Source organism: Seriola aureovittata, chromosome 13 (genome assembly GCF_021018895.1).
Source record: "Seriola aureovittata isolate HTS-2021-v1 ecotype China chromosome 13, ASM2101889v1, whole genome shotgun sequence".
Taxonomy (NCBI): Eukaryota; Metazoa; Chordata; class Actinopteri; order Carangiformes; family Carangidae; genus Seriola; species Seriola aureovittata.
In genome coordinates this window covers 22,768,448-22,785,285 of record NC_079376.1, presented here as the reverse complement: position 1 = coordinate 22,785,285, position 16,838 = coordinate 22,768,448, and the positions used below count along the sequence as shown (strand labels likewise).

The 16,838-nt window shown below is 38.6% G+C and overlaps 2 protein-coding genes across 2 annotated transcripts in view; one reads left to right on the top strand and one right to left on the bottom strand.

Moving 5' to 3' along the window:
- Window positions 1-5,525: 5,525 nt before the first annotated feature.
- Window positions 5,526-10,626, bottom strand: ccr6b (chemokine (C-C motif) receptor 6b). Its single transcript, XM_056392784.1, has 2 exons — window positions 10,157-10,626; window positions 5,526-8,466 (listed from the first exon to the last, which is right to left on the bottom strand). Exon 2 carries the CDS (start codon window positions 8,455-8,457, stop codon window positions 7,375-7,377), a length of 1,083 nt encoding a protein of 360 aa, XP_056248759.1. The 5' UTR covers window positions 8,458-8,466; window positions 10,157-10,626; the 3' UTR covers window positions 5,526-7,374.
- A 2,182-nt stretch (window positions 10,627-12,808) lies between these two features.
- crybg1a (crystallin beta-gamma domain containing 1a) overlaps window positions 12,809-16,838 on the top strand; it is a 45,310-nt gene continuing 41,280 nt past the window's right edge. The window contains exon 1 of the mRNA XM_056393906.1: window positions 12,809-13,125. Coding sequence (XP_056249881.1) covers window positions 12,809-13,125 — 317 coding nt within the window. The remainder of the gene's footprint in view (window positions 13,126-16,838) is intronic.

The window sequence follows — 16,838 nt, the reverse complement described above, 5'->3', positions numbered from 1 at the left end:
AAAACCTTTTCAACAGTGATGACTCATGGGATAATTAATCATAAGCTGATTGTGGTAGAAGTCAAAGGAGTGACTTCATTATCAAGTACCAGATGTTTAGATGAATATACTTAAGGGTGGTTAAAAAAAAATACCTTAATGAACGGCGCCAAGGATCCACTTTGAGTCATTTATCCTCAAAGAAGAACTCCTCTTGGTCACTGCGGCGCCAGAGATGGCACCCAGTGCTGCCTTGTTATAGCATGTCCTTAGCATTTGAAACTAAAGGAGGGCTATCTGGAATGAGCCTGGGGCTAAAGGGTCTCTAAATCATCACAGTAAAGTGGGCTTTTACAAGCTGTCATTTCTCTGAAGATAAATGGACAGCAATACATCACCTGATGCCATAATTCCTGACCAGAGGTGACAAATCAGCAGAGAACTGCTTGTGTCTGGGTGATAAATATGAATGTACAGTATAATGCTGTCGTGTCTCTCCGCAACTACCACCGAAGCCACCTTGTGCACCCAAACCTTTGACAGTGTCCCAATTTCTAAATGTTTTTCAGGCATGCTGTAATTCTTTGACTTTAGTACATTCATCATAGAGAAATTAAAAGCTGCATTGCTCAGTATTTTTTTATCACTGGATAAAATCAGTGTAATGTGAAGGGTGTTGCTTGCAGTGACAAAGCCACAAGAATTATCACCTCACTGTGCAGCTGTCCTCAGCTCTACACAACATTTCGCTGTGTTTCAGCTAATGCTTTCGGTTTTACGACCGATAGCTTCTTTGTAGTTTGGTTCTATCTTACTGCTCTTATCAACATTGTTTCCAACCTCAGAAGGCAGCTTCAATTAAAAAGCTGTTAACACCCAATGTATACTTCCTGCCCGGCACCAACCAGCAGCCAGCTAAAGTTAGCAACTACCTGGTAAACACGTGGAGCATTTAGCAGCTAAAGACACTGACATATTTTCTCAGGGATGTGTAGAGACTAAAAACAGCTAAAAACAGAGTGGATATTGGACTTAAAGTTGTCAGGTGGATTTAAACATGACTCCAAATGAATGCTAATGTTCACCATGACAACATGTCAGTTGTGTTGACACCTTGTTCTGCCAAAATGCAAAAACAGACAAAAAAACCCCCTAAAAAAAAAAAAAAATTGATGCAGCTTTAAATTGCATTTATACAACAGACCCGAAAGCAGACACTTTAATCACCTTTCAAAATATAGAGTTCAGAAAATATATCAGACAACCCATCTGTTTGTCTTCAGATATAATTTCTGTAATTTCGCAAGTGCGGGAATCACCCGAGCATGCAAGTGACACAATACACATTCCTCACAATGGTTTCATGCTATTCCATGGAAACAGATGAGAGCCATGCAGGTTTGAAAAACGTTTTTAAAAAATCAGCTTTGCAAATGTTTTATGAGGAAGAAAATTCAACACAAAGATGCACACAGTGAGTTTTGGTGGAGAACACTGAATGTAAACATAACTTTTGTTTTGTTCACAGGAAAACTCATAGGGCACCTTTTATATTATTACACAACTATTAGAGCCTCTGATTATTATAGAACTTTTAATGCCATTTTAAGTTGACATGAAAGGGAAAACATAGGTGTAATTAATGATGTTAACAATAGTTCCATTAAGTGAAACATTCCAGTGAACCAGCATACACTATGTAAGGCAAGGCTTAGTGTATGTGTATTTAGTTTTTTGTTTTTTTTGTTTTTATTACATTTCTTTTTTTTTGTGCTATGTTCAGTATTCTTTGTAAATCTGACCACAGTGTCCAAAATGTTATCTGTGACTGGCAATTTTATTGCAGTGTTTGTATATGGTAACAGTTGAGGTACATGGCAACAGGAGAGTTTACCAAGAAGCACACACCAGTACTTAGAGAGCAGGCAGAGTAGGTGCTGTTTAATTGGTCCACAGTAGTCACTGATTGCTGATGAGGAGCAGCTGGGTAAGCAGGTGACTGGGTCAGGTGGAAACTCAGGAACTACAGGAAGTCCATCTAAAGTAATAAACAGCAGAATTAAACCTGCTGGAAAAACCATTTGCCTAATCAAGTAAATCATTTTTTGTGTGTTGCCCTGTTTTTTGATAGACCCTTATAGCATTCATAGCAACATTTTGCTTGTGAAACATAATTTTAAGTTGCAATATTAGACATCGTTGCATTGAATTTATGTGTACCAGGGTACTGTGCATGCTGGCCTACTACTGGCATGATTTACTTGGATACCTAAATGGAAGAGAGCCACCATTGATATTATTACTTACACCTGTGTTCCTACAGTATTTCACTATGTATTCTGGCATTTTAATCGATGTATTGTGCAAAATTGCACCATGTTAAGACACCTGTGTTTCTGAGTTATGCAGCTCTGTGAGAGACACGCATGCACACAGAGACCATATATTGGTTGATTCTGACTTCTTATGCTTGTCTATATTATCCCTGCCAATGAGCAAATAAGGAACAGCTGAAGAGGCAAGTTATGGCTCATAAAAGAGGTCAGGTGGTGGGTAGTGAGAGTAAACTCTCTGATGACACCTAGTGGGGAAAAGTTATAATAGCAGACCTGAAAAAGGAGCTCATGACAACACCATGAGGAAGTGCAGGTGTTGGCATGACATTCTCTTTGTATATTTACCATCCACAATCTCACGGCTGCTGTGGTGTTCAACTTGTGTCTGTGTATGTGTGTCCGTGTGTGAGTGGGTTGTCATGACTAAATGTCCTGAAGACAGCTGTAGTGGGAACTATTCAGAGACGGTTTTCAAATCATGCAAGATACAGTCATGAAACTTTACAGGTGTGTAGTTAAGATAAACACAGTGGAAAGAGTTCTATCTGAGGCCCTGTTCAGACCTGCTATCTTGCGTCCAGATGTATCCAGAGAGTGCCGGGATCCATCTGAGTTTAACTGCAGTTCACATCTGGCATTTGAATGTGTCTGAAATATATCAAGTGAAATATCATTTGATTGTATGATTGCTTAATGCCAGTTCTGGAATTCCATACAGTTACCTTGTGTGAGCAGCTGGCCTAAAGTGGCAATCTCTTCATTTAAATAAGTCACTATCTATCTTTGAATGAGCTAACACAGTAGTGATTGAGCCTATGACTCAGTGATGAAATTATATAGTATATATATATAAGTCCTTGCATTTGACAGTTTCATGAACTTGGGGTCTGCTATGACTCACCTGCAAAATCACAAGGGACATACGTCACTAACACAAAGTTAGTGAAATGTGTTCCATCACCCAGTTCAAAAACAAACCTGCAATATCCATGTGTGGCCATAGGTGTCGCCAAAGATAACACAATGGAGATTTTCATGTGTGCTACTTTATAGTCAGCAATAAACTCTGAGGACATGTGCAAGGAACTTTAACCAAGACCAAAATTATGATGCATCTAGAATGTGGGGTTAGGCTGTTCATCATGAATGGAAGTAAATGCAATGCCTTAACAAGGATAGCTGTGCAAACTTGTGTGGATTGTGTAACAGTATCTTGGTTTCACAACACTGTGCTCTGTTTTATTTAAAGAGATAACACATAAAACAGCTGTATTCAGCTGTATTGCCCTCCATCTATGTTTCTGTATAGGCTAAATAGTTTGGTGGATCATTAAAAAAACATGTTCAAACAGAAACTTCACAAGGTGTCAGACAGCTGGCAGCTTGCAGCACAAGACCCCAACTTGATTCAATTATTACAGTAATCACTGGTTTGTGAGATAAAGAAGGTGAATTTGGTTTGTACGTATTAAGTAGTCTTGAAATACATTTGTACGCTGTCACAGAAAGGAAAACACAACAGGACACAACAAGCTGGCTTGTGGTCTTTACTCTTTCCTGACCCGAAACGAGGAAGAAGTGAGTTGATTGTTGAAGATAACTCTCCAGAATTGACTATCGCTATGCTTCAACAAAACTGGCTCTTTTTTTGTGCAGGTGTTTCATGCTATTGTTGATGTCACCTTGTTTGGCTGTGGTTGTTCGGGTTGGAGTACTTGTTGTTTCTGTCAGTAGTCAGTGCTTCAGAAGATGCTGCTCCTGCTTACTGCTTCTACACGTTGACCCTGGTGACTTGTGGTGGCATTTGTCAGAAATGACATAAACCCACTACAGGAAATGACCTTAAAACAAATCTAGCAGTTTATGGGTACAGGAGCATGTTTCGAAATGTTTCAAATCTGTACTATGCCACACAAAGAACACCTTTACAGACTTATGTTAAGGCTGATTTGTTATTTTCTATGTGAGTATTCTTTAAATGTTGTAGGACAGATCATGTATGTATCAGGCATCTTTGCATTTTTCAACAGTGTTTCTAAGAGAGGACTAGGGGTGTTTGCAGATTACCAAGAAGTACATTTTAATTAACTGTATCTCAAGTGAAAATGACTTTCCATTATCAAGTTTAACAAACTTCACGCTTAGTTAGAACGTCTCTCTGGAGAGTATCATCCAACAAAGCAACTGTGGCCCAGCTAATGTGTGCTGAAAATGAAAGCAGATCAGTCATCTGGGAACTGAAGTCCGGGGTCATGCTAGCAGCTAAGTGGGGCTGTGTTTAGGGACAGTGAAGCTTTGGACTGAACGTTAACATCAACATGCTAACATGTTCTCAATGACAATGTTAACATGCTGATATTTAGCAGGTACAGTATTCACAGTTTTCAGCATCTTGGGTTTAGCATGTTAGCATGCTAACATCTGCTAATTAGCACACAAAGTTGATAGGAATGCCTCTACATTTGCATTAGTCTTTCGTAATGGGGAAAATTAAAATGATGACCTGATTTTGGCACCAAATGAAAATTCAGGATCAACAAAGTTAGTTTGTTTTTAGTCTGGACCAAAGTGATGAACCAACCATCAAACACAAAACCATCCACATCTGCTGTGGGGCTAAAAACTCAATCATCAAGCTAAACAGTGAGCACTTCATTTCAACCTGCATTTCAGGCCTTCCAGACACCAACTACCTTTCTAAAATTTGAAATTTTTCTTACATTGAATTTACCTAGCTGGTATCTTTTCTCTCAACCCCATGTACCACAAGAGAAACCACGCATAAATTTGTTGATTTTATCTGTGTCTTTGTCTTAGGAAGACTCTTATCATCTGAACACATTGGGCCACGGCCTACAACTGCAGATTGCTGCCACACTTCCCCTTTCTGTGTTCGCAGTTATTTTGAGCACAGAAAGTAATGACTTAACATTTAGTAACATATACAGTAATTATTTAGTGACTAAAAAGGTAATCAGATCTTAGTTACTTTACCATATGTTGGCTAAATGTGAATGTTTCATGTACTGTTTAATGGTACAGAATCTATTTTACATCATTATTTATGTAATGATTGAGAGATTATAGCAGCACTGTACGTTTAAGTGCTTTCTTTATTGCTTTTTCATACTCAATTTTCCTAACATCTGATTCCCAGAAAATTTCTGACTCAATTAATTTGCTGATTAATTTGGTTCAAGAAAATAAAATTCAGACACACTGTTTATTGAGTGGATACAGTAAAAGAATACAATTAGATTTATAAAATACAAAATGACAAAACTTTATAAAAGCATAACACAATGAGATATATGGTTCTAGATAATTTGTAGAAATTAAAGTGACAGTATAGTAAGATCAAAAATGTGAGGACTTTAGCCTCTTATACAGCACCTAAAAAAACAAGCAGACTCAGTCAAAATCATATACATAAAAATAGAAGCAAACAGGATGCTATCATCATGGTAACATGAGAATAAGAGAGAAATAACCAAATGCGTCACAATCATACATCAGTCACTCGGGTTATATTGTTAAAGATATAAATAAAAGCAACAAAACCAGCTTTGATTAAGGATAATGCATCATCAATACATGTGGTTGGATATTTGTGTGAGGAAACTTGTTCAAAATTCAAGAATAGATCTAATTGGATCAATAATATAAAGATCAATCATTGATTTCTGAATTACATAGAGAATAATGTCATTAGCAGACACATGGACCTTAACATTGGGATTTGCTTGAATCTATAACCTGCTCAGCAAAGGGAGGAAAAAATGTTATCTGAATTTAAAACAAACAAACAAAATACAGGACTTCAAATTACTTGGAGGATTGTAATTTCTGAAGAGAAACAATATTGCTATCTGATAGTAGGATGGGAGTTTTTTATGTGTGGGTGTTATTTTGAGTCATAATACACTACTACATTTTTTCCATGGTTAATGATCTAAAGATGATATTTAAGTTCCATTATATTTAGTTTTTTCCCTCTTTGGACTTGTCATAGGATGAAAACACAGGTGTTACCAGTAACATAAATAATGGCTCTTTACCAGGTGGTTCAGTTACAGAACCCGTGGTATTGTGCCTCGCTGATATGTTTTACTGGGACTCTTGAATAAAATGGAGCCATCGTTATTGTCATTAGTTACACCTGTGCACTTCCTGCTGTACAGGTGCATGTGATCAAGTTACAGTCACAGTAACTGAGCAGCTTTTCAAGTAATTGTTTTGTTTTTCTGCATATTTATACGGGGAATTCCTGACCGCACACATAAATGTCACTTTAATCTGAATATATCGAAATCGAAATCATTTTGGGCTCGGTTAACAAATTATTAATAGAAAGCCTGTGTTACAAACTGGAAGCTTTTGAAAGACATGGGTGTTTGGTAGACAGTGCATTTCTGACAATAAGGTGCTATTGGTTGCATTATGTGAAATGTAGGCTCCAGCATTTTCTTACTTTGATCCAGACTACAGACTAAAAATCAGGATGTCTTTGCCTCTGTTGCTTTGATTTTTTGACTAATTATGAAAAAATTTACCTGAAATGTCTATAATGATAAAATGAAGTGATGACCTTTTATATCCAAATGTTCAAAGGTCTACTTCACCGTGACATCATAATGTTCTGCAAAAACACTTCTGTTCATTATTCAACGCTTCAACTTAGGAAGGAGAGAGTGTGACCATATTTCCTTTTTTGTTCTTCTGTGGCACCACCTCAGTTTTACTGAAGTGCAATACTTCTTTTTTCTTTTAATCATATGTGTTGATGTTTTACATCAAACAAATTACATTTAGCTAGAAAGTGACAGACTGTTTAATCTCTGCCTATGTCCTACAATATTGTACTGTATATTGAAATAATGTTTTCTCATGATGCAGTAAATTTCAAATACAAAACATCTCCTTTTATCTAAGCACATTTTGTACAGATGTTTTTATCTCCGCTTACAGTACATACAGCTACAGCAAAGTAACAGCTTGGGAAGATGGGAGCTCCTGAAGCATTAGCATCGCTAATTATCTCCTTTAAAAGGCTGCAGCATCATGCACTGAATGATGACATGTTGTTGGAGCCATCTGAAGGCTTCACGCCTGAGACGCAAAAATCTGAAGTTCCACGTGAGGAGCGAGCAGAGTAGATGTACTTTCTGCTAAAGCACCATAAGTCCAACATTATTTGCTGGAAGTGGCTCCTGAACTTCACCCCGATGAAGGCATAGAGGATGGGGTTTAGACAGCAGTGGAGGTAGGCTACGCCCCTGGAAATGGCCAGAACTTGGAGTTTAATCTTCTCCGCCTCACATATCCTCTCCTTAAAGAGCGAGAGGGTGTGTATCAGCAGAGTCACGTTGTAGGGAAGGTGGCACACGATGAAAACTACAACAACTGCCAAAACCACACGCACAGCCTTGTGCCTCTGGCTGCTCTGTGCTGTCAGCAAGGTGCACATGATGCTGGAATAGCTGAACACCATCACCGACAGAGGCAGCACAAAGCCAATGGCCATTTGAAGGCTGGGAACCAGCACCTTCATCAGCTTTGCCGTTTCATTCCTGCTGAAAGACAGCTGACATATCATGGTGACGGTGTCAGCCCCCAGACTCTGCTCTTCAAAGCGCTCAGTGTAGATGAGCGTGGGCAGAGTTAAAGCCACTGCAAACGCCCAAACGGCGGAGCAGATGAGGCGGCTGTAGATAAGAGCGCGCGAGCGAGCACCGAAGGATCTTCTCGCCTGAACTATAGCAATGTAACGATCACAGCTAATGCACGCCAGCAGGAGCATGCCACTGTAGAGGTTGATACTGTAGGCTGACCGCAGGATCTTGCAAGCCACGGGACCCATTAACCAATTATGCTGCTCATTGTATATGATGAACGGCAAGGCCACCACAAAGATCAGGTCTGCCACAGCCATGTTGAAGAGGTACACGTCCGTCATCGTCTTGGTTCTCTTGTAGAATATGTAGGTGACGATTACGAGAGCGTTGCCAATCAGGCCGAAGGCACAGATGATGGAGTGAATGTAAGTCTGGACGACGACCTCCGTGGGGTTGGGGTCGAGATTGCAGAGTCCTTCATCTTGGTAATCTGACATGTAATCATAGCCTGAAGTCACGTTCTCCATGTTTTTAATCTGGAGAAGAAAAGATGGGTATAAACGCAGAGGAAATTATTTTACTGCCATAGCCACTACTTCTTTTTTTTTTTTTAAATTGTTTTCACTTATTTTTCTCTTTATTTATTACCTGTTGTAAAGCACTTTGGTACGCCGAAAGGATTGTTGTAAAGGGCTGTATAAACAAAGTACATTTACATTTACTTATTTTACAAATTAATATTATTTATTTTTATGTATTATAATATTTACCCATAAAAAAAAGTGAAAATCAAACTTAACCGCGGCACAGTGAGATGACTTCACTGAGACTCTGCGACTAAAACAGAAGTGAACCTGAAAAAGCCACAGGTGAAATGTGTGTTTGGCTCTCAATAGGGAAGTCGTCTCAGTGTGCCATGGTTAAATTTGATTTAAAATAAACTAGAATTAGGTCAACTCAAAATCAGTCATTCTAGGTAGAAAACATATTTAGTTACATTTTGAATAGGACGTTTACCTGTAATGAAGCAAGTTTAGACTGTAGTATTTCAATTAAGTAAAAGATCTGAATACTTATAAACTGATAGAGGGTTTATGAATTGTAACTAATGGCTTTGTTAATGGTTCATAATTCATGTATTTATTCTTTAACAGATCCTCGCTTCTTAACCATTACGAACCCCTTTCTGATGAAACAGTAACCCGTTGGGTACATTTTATAATTTTGGTAGTTTAGTGCAAAGCCTGCGTGGACTAGTTTTTTTTTTTTTTGTTCTGTTTGCAGAATAAAAGCCAGTGTTCTAGTTCCTCCCTTCCTCTGTTCCTGTGTTGTGAATGACCCCATTTCAGCCCCATTTAGTCATTAAGTGATCACACGTCTCGATGGCTGCACTCTGAGCTGTGATGATCTCAAGAGCTGATCAGATCTTATCAAGGAAGATCTGATATGCGTCACTGAGAGTCTGCAGGGCTGCAAGGAGGTCACTGACATTTAACAAGGTAATGAAACACTCAGACTTACTGACAGTATAAAAAAATACATGAGAAATTAATAAACGAGTTTCTCTGTGTGACATCACGACATCCGCGTCCATTTTTGATTTTTCTGTTTTAATTGTTACATTAAAAAAAATGACACTGACCGAAACTCAGAGCGCAGTAATAAACACGTGATATCTAATTCAAGCAAATAATAGCATGTGAGAAACTTCTTTCAAAAGCTGATGGACAGTGATAACAGATGGTATTTCTTCTTTCAACATTTTCACTTCCCACAAATCAATATAGTCACGTTATACACATAATATACTTTGCTAAGTCTGTCTGGGAAAATAATAAAGGAAAGGGGCGAGACTTTTCCGTAGAAACACAATTCAAGAGCTTGTGCTCTGTAGAGAATGTTTCCATATTTTACACAGGTGGCGTTTCTGTAAAACTGTTCTATGTCATTTCATCTGTAAAACCTTCTTTTTTTTTTTTTTTTTTTTAAACCTTTAAAACTGATCAGTCATTTTTAAAACTACAAAACTAATTAGTACATTTCAATCTTTAAAATTTATCACATCCACTATGTCAAAGAAATATTATGATTTAATTACCACATTTAGATACTTACTACCAAATACCAAACTGAGAAAAACCAGCACAGACAGGAAAGTTTCATGCTTATTCAGTTTTTTGTTTTTTTTGTCTGTTTGTTTGGTTTTTCAGAACATACAGTACATACCTTAGAGAATGATGACTTCCACTCAAAGAACTTCTTTACTTTCTGAAGCTGATGTTGCTGAGTCAAAAGAAAGTAATATTACTCCCAGGTACCAGAGTTTCACCGCTCTCCCCGCTGCATGTGTAGATAGAGTTAAGTGTAGGGGCTTTAACTGAATAAAACTGTGTGCTCCAAAAAATATCAAAAGAAGAACAAAGCAAAACCACCTCTGTGTGAGTACAGTGCTTCACTGAGCTTCCTGCTTTTGATCTCATTTGTTTCTGCCACCTCTGTGCTCACATTTTTCTTATCTGATGGTTCCACTCACAAATAACAGTTTGTGTAACTCTGCTCGCAGGAACCCCCATTTTGTGTTTTCTTTTTCTTTGAATTACTGCGAAACTGTATGATTTGTTGTTCCCAATCTCAACACCTCTATTCAACATCCCACACACAGAAACTGCTTTATTCTCTCATGCCCTCAATTCTCACTTGTTTTGTCTCAGTGTTAGTTTTCCTCATCCTAATCAGTTTTGTTTTTAATTGCAATCTTACGTTTTTTTTCCTCTTCTTTGTTTGCTTGTCTGGCTGTCACCAGCGCCGAGGCACAGTGTTTTCAGGTTGTCTATCCGACCGTCCATCCCTTCCTTTTGGACAGGATATCTTTGTAACACCTTGACGGAACCTTTTCATATTTGGCACAACTGTCCACTTGCACTCAAGGATGAAATGATTAGACTTTGGTGGCTAAAGTTCAAAGGTCAAGGTCACCGTGACCTCACAAAAAATCATTTTTGGCTTTGTGAATGCAATATCTCCAGAACTCCCCATGGGAATCCCTTCAAATTTGGCACAAATAAATTTCACACAAATGATTCATATTTTCTATGACTCTGGATGAACAGGTATGTAACCTGAAACTAGTCTGAGTGGCGGAGGAAGACAACCACAGGTGGTGATTCTAGTTAAATGTTGTTATTTAAAGAAAACTCTTTCATTTTATATTTGCCTCTACAATCCGTCTTTCTTATTTGTCAATTATGTTTTGCCTTTTTTGCATTTACATTCACTTTACAGGTTTATAAGTGGTTTGACTGACAAAATAAGTCAGTCAGAAAATCAGAAGTCAGGACACCGAAGTCAGAAAAATACGTAAATATGATCTTCACTGTAACCTATTCAATATTCCAGACTGTCATTGCTTTTCCCCGACATGGCCAGCAGATAGAGCTGTTATGTCAGTGGACACCTGTGGATTTTCAGAATGAGACATGTTGGAAAAAGTTCAGGTTTATAGACATAATGTTAGGTCTAATATGTTATTTTCAAATCATCATTTGCAGGGATATAGTAAAGAGTAAAACCATCTCAGCTGAGCTTTTATCTCAGGAAGCAACCATCTTCTGGAGCTAACAATCTAAAAGAAAAATGTTTGCTTTCAAAATAAAAGCTTTTTAGCATAGCATGCTCAAGCACTGTGGTTACATTGTTGTTAAAGTTAGTGTTAACCTGTTTCCATCACCGCTAATAGTGACAGTGGAGACCTGTATGTCTTTAACTTCATTATGCTCAGACTCTATTGCATCAAAAGAAGCACCTCTTAGTCCAATACAGGATTAACTGCATATTATAGCATTGTTGTTGTCATGTGTTAAAAGAGTCATGAACTTTGGTGGATTCTTCTAACTGAATAATTGGATTGCATCTTGAAAATGGAATATTATGATGGCTAACAGGGCCATCGCTGCCTTTGAGGACAGAGAGGCCATGACCTTTTTGTATTGTAGCAGCCTGAGGGGGGCTGACATTATCTACAGCTGAATAAATTGATTAATTGATTAGTCAATTGACAGAAACTTGATCAGCAAATGTTTTAAAAACTGAATAATGATTTCAGTCATTTTTCAAGTTAAAATGTTAAAACATTTTCTGGTTCCAGCTTCTCAAACATGAGCATTTGATGCTTTGTCATATATGAGAGTGAACTGAGCGTCTTTGCTTTTTGGAAATAAAACAAACAATTTGAAAATTACAGCGTAGACATTGGATAATTGTAACGGTCTTTTTACACCATTTCACATTTAACAACTCAGTTATTAAAAATATAAATAAAAAGCATAAACATGACAAATGATAATGACTTTTTAGTTATTAGTTGCAGCCCCCATATTACACATTACACATGATAGGTATATTTTAGGCTGGTATTTTTTAGACCCAATATATTTAAATATGACAACTTTGGACCACTACTCGTCCAATAAATAAATAATCAAACAAATAAATAAATACTTTTTTTTTTTTTTTTTTTAAAGATAACAAAAAACAAAGAACTGACTAAATAAAATCCAAATTATGATTGGAGGTGGGTTGCCTAGCTGTGTGGTCACTTATGGATGTGTGTTTATAATGGTGCAATTTTGTAAAAATGAAACACGTAGTGACGTTTCGTAGATTTAATTTTGAAGGTTCGAATCGGAAGTACAGTTATTTTCTCTGCTTAGCTTTACGCAGCTGCACCTTTCTCACCTGTTGGAGCGCGCGATACGTGCAGGCAAGCCCAAGTCCCTGCGCCGACCCGCTCTGCAGGCTCAATCGTTTTCCCAGCAGCTACAAGCAGGACTCCTCTCCTGGTGGTGTTTTCTGTTTCCTCTCGAAAAGTTTTCAAACACCATGAGTAAGTCCAGCACGCTGAAGGTCAAGAAACTGTTTAAGTTTAAATCCCCTGACAAGGAGAACAAGGAGCTGAACCGGTCGGGGTCCCTCAAAGATGGAGACCAGTCGGGGACGTTGCCGCCGAGCCCTGGTCCCTTCAGCCCGGGAGACAGCGCCACATCGCCCGACGATGTTGTACCCATTTCCCCGAAAGAGAAGAAGGGAAGGCGGTTTTTGCCGTTCAAGCTGAAACGAAAGAAATCCAAGCGCAAAGCAGAAGGAGGAGAGGTGTTTTTCCCTGAGACTGATGAACTCGACAGCTTCAACAGTCAAGTGTAAGACAAAAACAACTTCTTTCATTTCATTTTCTTCAACCTTTGAAGCCATGGGTTGTGTTTCAAGTTAAATATTTAGTTTAAGTTTAAACTGATCATGTAACTAATTATTTTTGTTATATCACTCCCATAAATTTAAATAAACAAACAAATAGACCACAATCCCCCCCCCATTTAATCTTAAGAACCCTTAGCTGTTGTTACCGGTAAATATAGTTTGTATATTAATTTCTCCTACATGATATAAATGAACTGACAGAGGAACTAGTAGAATCTCATTCAGAGGTCATAGACCCCACCTTTCCTAGACCCTCACTGCACCATTTTTCACAAGCTGTGACAGACCTGAGGGAGAAACAGTGTCTGTTCGCCTCCCAGGCTCTTTTTGAAATCTAACCACTGTGACACTGAGAGGATGAGCTGTGGCTTCAGTCATGTATCACTCTGCTTGGTATCAAGTATGAAAAATGCTGGGATTGGTGAACACACCAGGTGCAGCTTTACTGTGGTCACACAGGACATCTGTGTTTGTCCTGTGTCCAGTGGTGAAATATTGAGTTTTTCAAATAATAGATCATAATAATAATAGATCCTTTGTGCTGTGGGAAAAGTGAAAGTGAAATGCAGACTAACCACATTCTTTTTAGGTGCCCTTGAGCAAGGCACTTGACCCTCATCCTATCTGCAGTATCTTGACCAACAGTGCAAGGCTGTGCTTATTTCCTTGATGGGAACTGTGTGACTGTGAAGCAGTAAATACCCACACTGAGTCACTCTTCCCTGGATAAATTAAAGGTTCAAAAAGAAACTGGTTAACCTCAAGCGGTCATGATAATAACAGAGACATTTCTCGTGCTTTATTCATTCCAGATATTTCCAGTTCTCTTTTTATTCTTCTTCAGATATGTGTTCAGATCAGTGTCGTTCCCCGTCCAGACTAATGTGACGATGGCTTGAGAACTATTGCCTCTGACACAGGTGCTATTGTGACATGCTGTCAGGCTAACCTACCCTGGCAGATTCAGTTGTGTTGTTGTGATGAGGACTTGGCAAGGCATTGCATAACATGCAACGCTCAAACGAAAAACCTGCCGTGCAGGTACGACACATTTTCCGATTCAGTCCAATTATACGATGCTCCATCAAGTCACTATTTTGTCTGAGCTGGTCTGGATCTGAGTAAACATGACACAGCGCTCATAGATAAATGGCACTGTCACTTGTTTATTAGCGAGGGGAAAACAGAGCAGATGATGGGCTGCAAAGTGTCATATGATTGTGTCTCTTCCACGTCTCTTTCTCACTCAGTTTGATCAGGTTTAATATTGTTGCTTTGTGCTGGTCCGTCAGAATAATGATCTGTGTTCACAGAAGTTGTTTCAAACCTGCAGTGATGAGTCTTTGCTTCCCAAACAAAACCAAACTGCAGACCAGCACATTTCATTACACTTGGAGCTGTCACGTTCAATAGTTCCTTAAAAAGCCACAAAAATGAAAAATAAAAAATATATATATTGTATAATGAGATGATATTTGTGCTTGCTGTCAATAAGTTTTTCCATGCTGTATATACTGCAGACGCTTTGCCTTTTATACTGTAACTTTGATTTTATTAGTCCATTGTTGGCACTTTTGCAAATGAAGGAGAAGGAATGGTAATACTGGATTTCTGCATTGTTTTTGTGGTAAAATTTTTTTGATTTGTCAGGTATTTAATTTACTTGATTAGTTAAAAAATTATTTTGCCATTTTAGAATTTGTATCATAGCATGATGCATATCAATACCACAATTCAAAATTATAACTGTCCTTATCAAAAAACCCATGAAACAGCCAAGAATAAAACTAATGTAGTTCGAAACAACTTTGTGGAAAGAGAGCAGCTTTGCATCTCGCAGACATTAGTGTGGTTGTTTACATTCATTTGGCCCTGTTCAGACCTGGTATTAACATCTGTCTCAGGTGATTCGATCATGAGTGGACAGCTCTAAGTTCAGGTGTGAACGCAGCCGCAGTAACAAACTCAACTGCATATAGTATACACTCAGTTGTACCTGCCAATCAAAGATTCCCTTAAAATTGAATCAGCGGCACACTTCGCTTAACTGCACTCACTCGATAACACTGTGTCTTTCCCGTAACAGTGTGTCCAGTATTCTCCGGAGCAATCTTCAAGCACATGGAGCATTCAGTCATGTGCCCTATATTCTATATCTTTTAATACAGAAACAGATGCGACACTATCTGGCTTATCAGTGAAAAGACTGTTTTGTAAGAGAATGCAATCACTTTAGTTTGAGGCCTGTTTGTTCTGTCTTGTCAGAGGTGAAGTGTCAGCTGACGAAGGTGAATCCTGCCGCAGCTCTTTTCCATTTCCAGGCATGCGATTTGTTGGAATCTGACCATAGCAGCCTTCTCAAACTTACTGATAATACTGAAGCATTGGAGAAGGTCGAGTGTTTGTGTTTGAGTGCAGAGATGTGAGGATACACACTTGAACCTTTCTCTGGAATGTGATTGCAGAAATATTAAAAAAGGTGTGTAAGGTCTATAAAAGAAAAAGGTATCCATATCACTGAAACCACAGTGATTCTATGTTGTGATAGCTCGTACATTGATCCAAAACAGTCTAATTTAGCCGATTAGATAAGCCTGTCACACGCTTCAATAGAGACCGTGGATTCCTAGACAATCCCTAAGGTGAGGGTGTGGAGGTTTGAAAACCAAAATGAACAAGTCAACATTTTTGTGGACACCACTCGTTGTGCCATAGCAATGCAGGACTTAACAAGTAAAGCACCCTTAATGCAATCACTCATACCAGGCATTCATTCCTCAAATCAACCGTGATTAATTGATTAAACATGCATTATGATTATGACTCAGGGTTATATGGTACAATAGTTATGTAAGGAGGTTCAAGTTACCTGAAGATTGTCTTGTGTTTTTTCTCTAAACAAGCTTAATTCATTTCTGTTAATATCATTGTGCCCTCTGACATGTTTAGGTCTCTGATATAAGCTATCTTGACACTGTTGACACCGAAAAAAAAATTCACTTCGCTTCTATTTCTACCCGAGAAGTTTCAAGATAACATTTCTTGGAGGAACGCAGTGGCCGACAAGGAGCATTAACCTGTTTGAGCTCAAGTAGATGGTGCAGACCCAGAAGTCACTCTGAAGGCAGCATTAGTGACTTGAGTTAGATTCAGGCAGCCATAGGTAGCCAGTGGAGGTTAATAAGACGCAAAGTGCCCTTTTAAGCTGATCCAAGATCAGACATACCGCTACAATGTGGACCAGCTGTAAGGGTCTCAGTGTGTGTGAAGGGAGGCTCACCAGAAGAGCATTGCAGTAGTGAAGATGAAAGATAACCATGGCCTGTTCTATGAGTTGGGTGGCGTACTGAGTCAGGTAAAGCCTGATTCTACTGATGTTGTATAGATCAAAGCGGCATGATAGGGAGATGGATGCAACATGGTCAGAGAAGAAGAGCTGGTCATCAAATATGACACCCAGGCATCTCAAGACCTTGGTTGGGGTGAGAGATGAAGAGGCGATTTTGATATTGATATCATGATGGAGAGACTGATTGGCTGAGGTGACTAAGAGTTCAGTCTTAGAGAAGGTGGTGTTCCTTCATCCATGTGGATATGTCAGCCGACATTTATATAACACTTCAAAACATACATGTTACACAGGGCTGAATGATAT

Bases quoted from the DNA above. Each gene is read 5' to 3' on its own strand.
- ccr6b (XM_056392784.1), bottom strand. From the start codon at position 8,457: ATGGAGAACGTGACTTCAGGCTATGATTACATGTCAGATTACCAAGAT.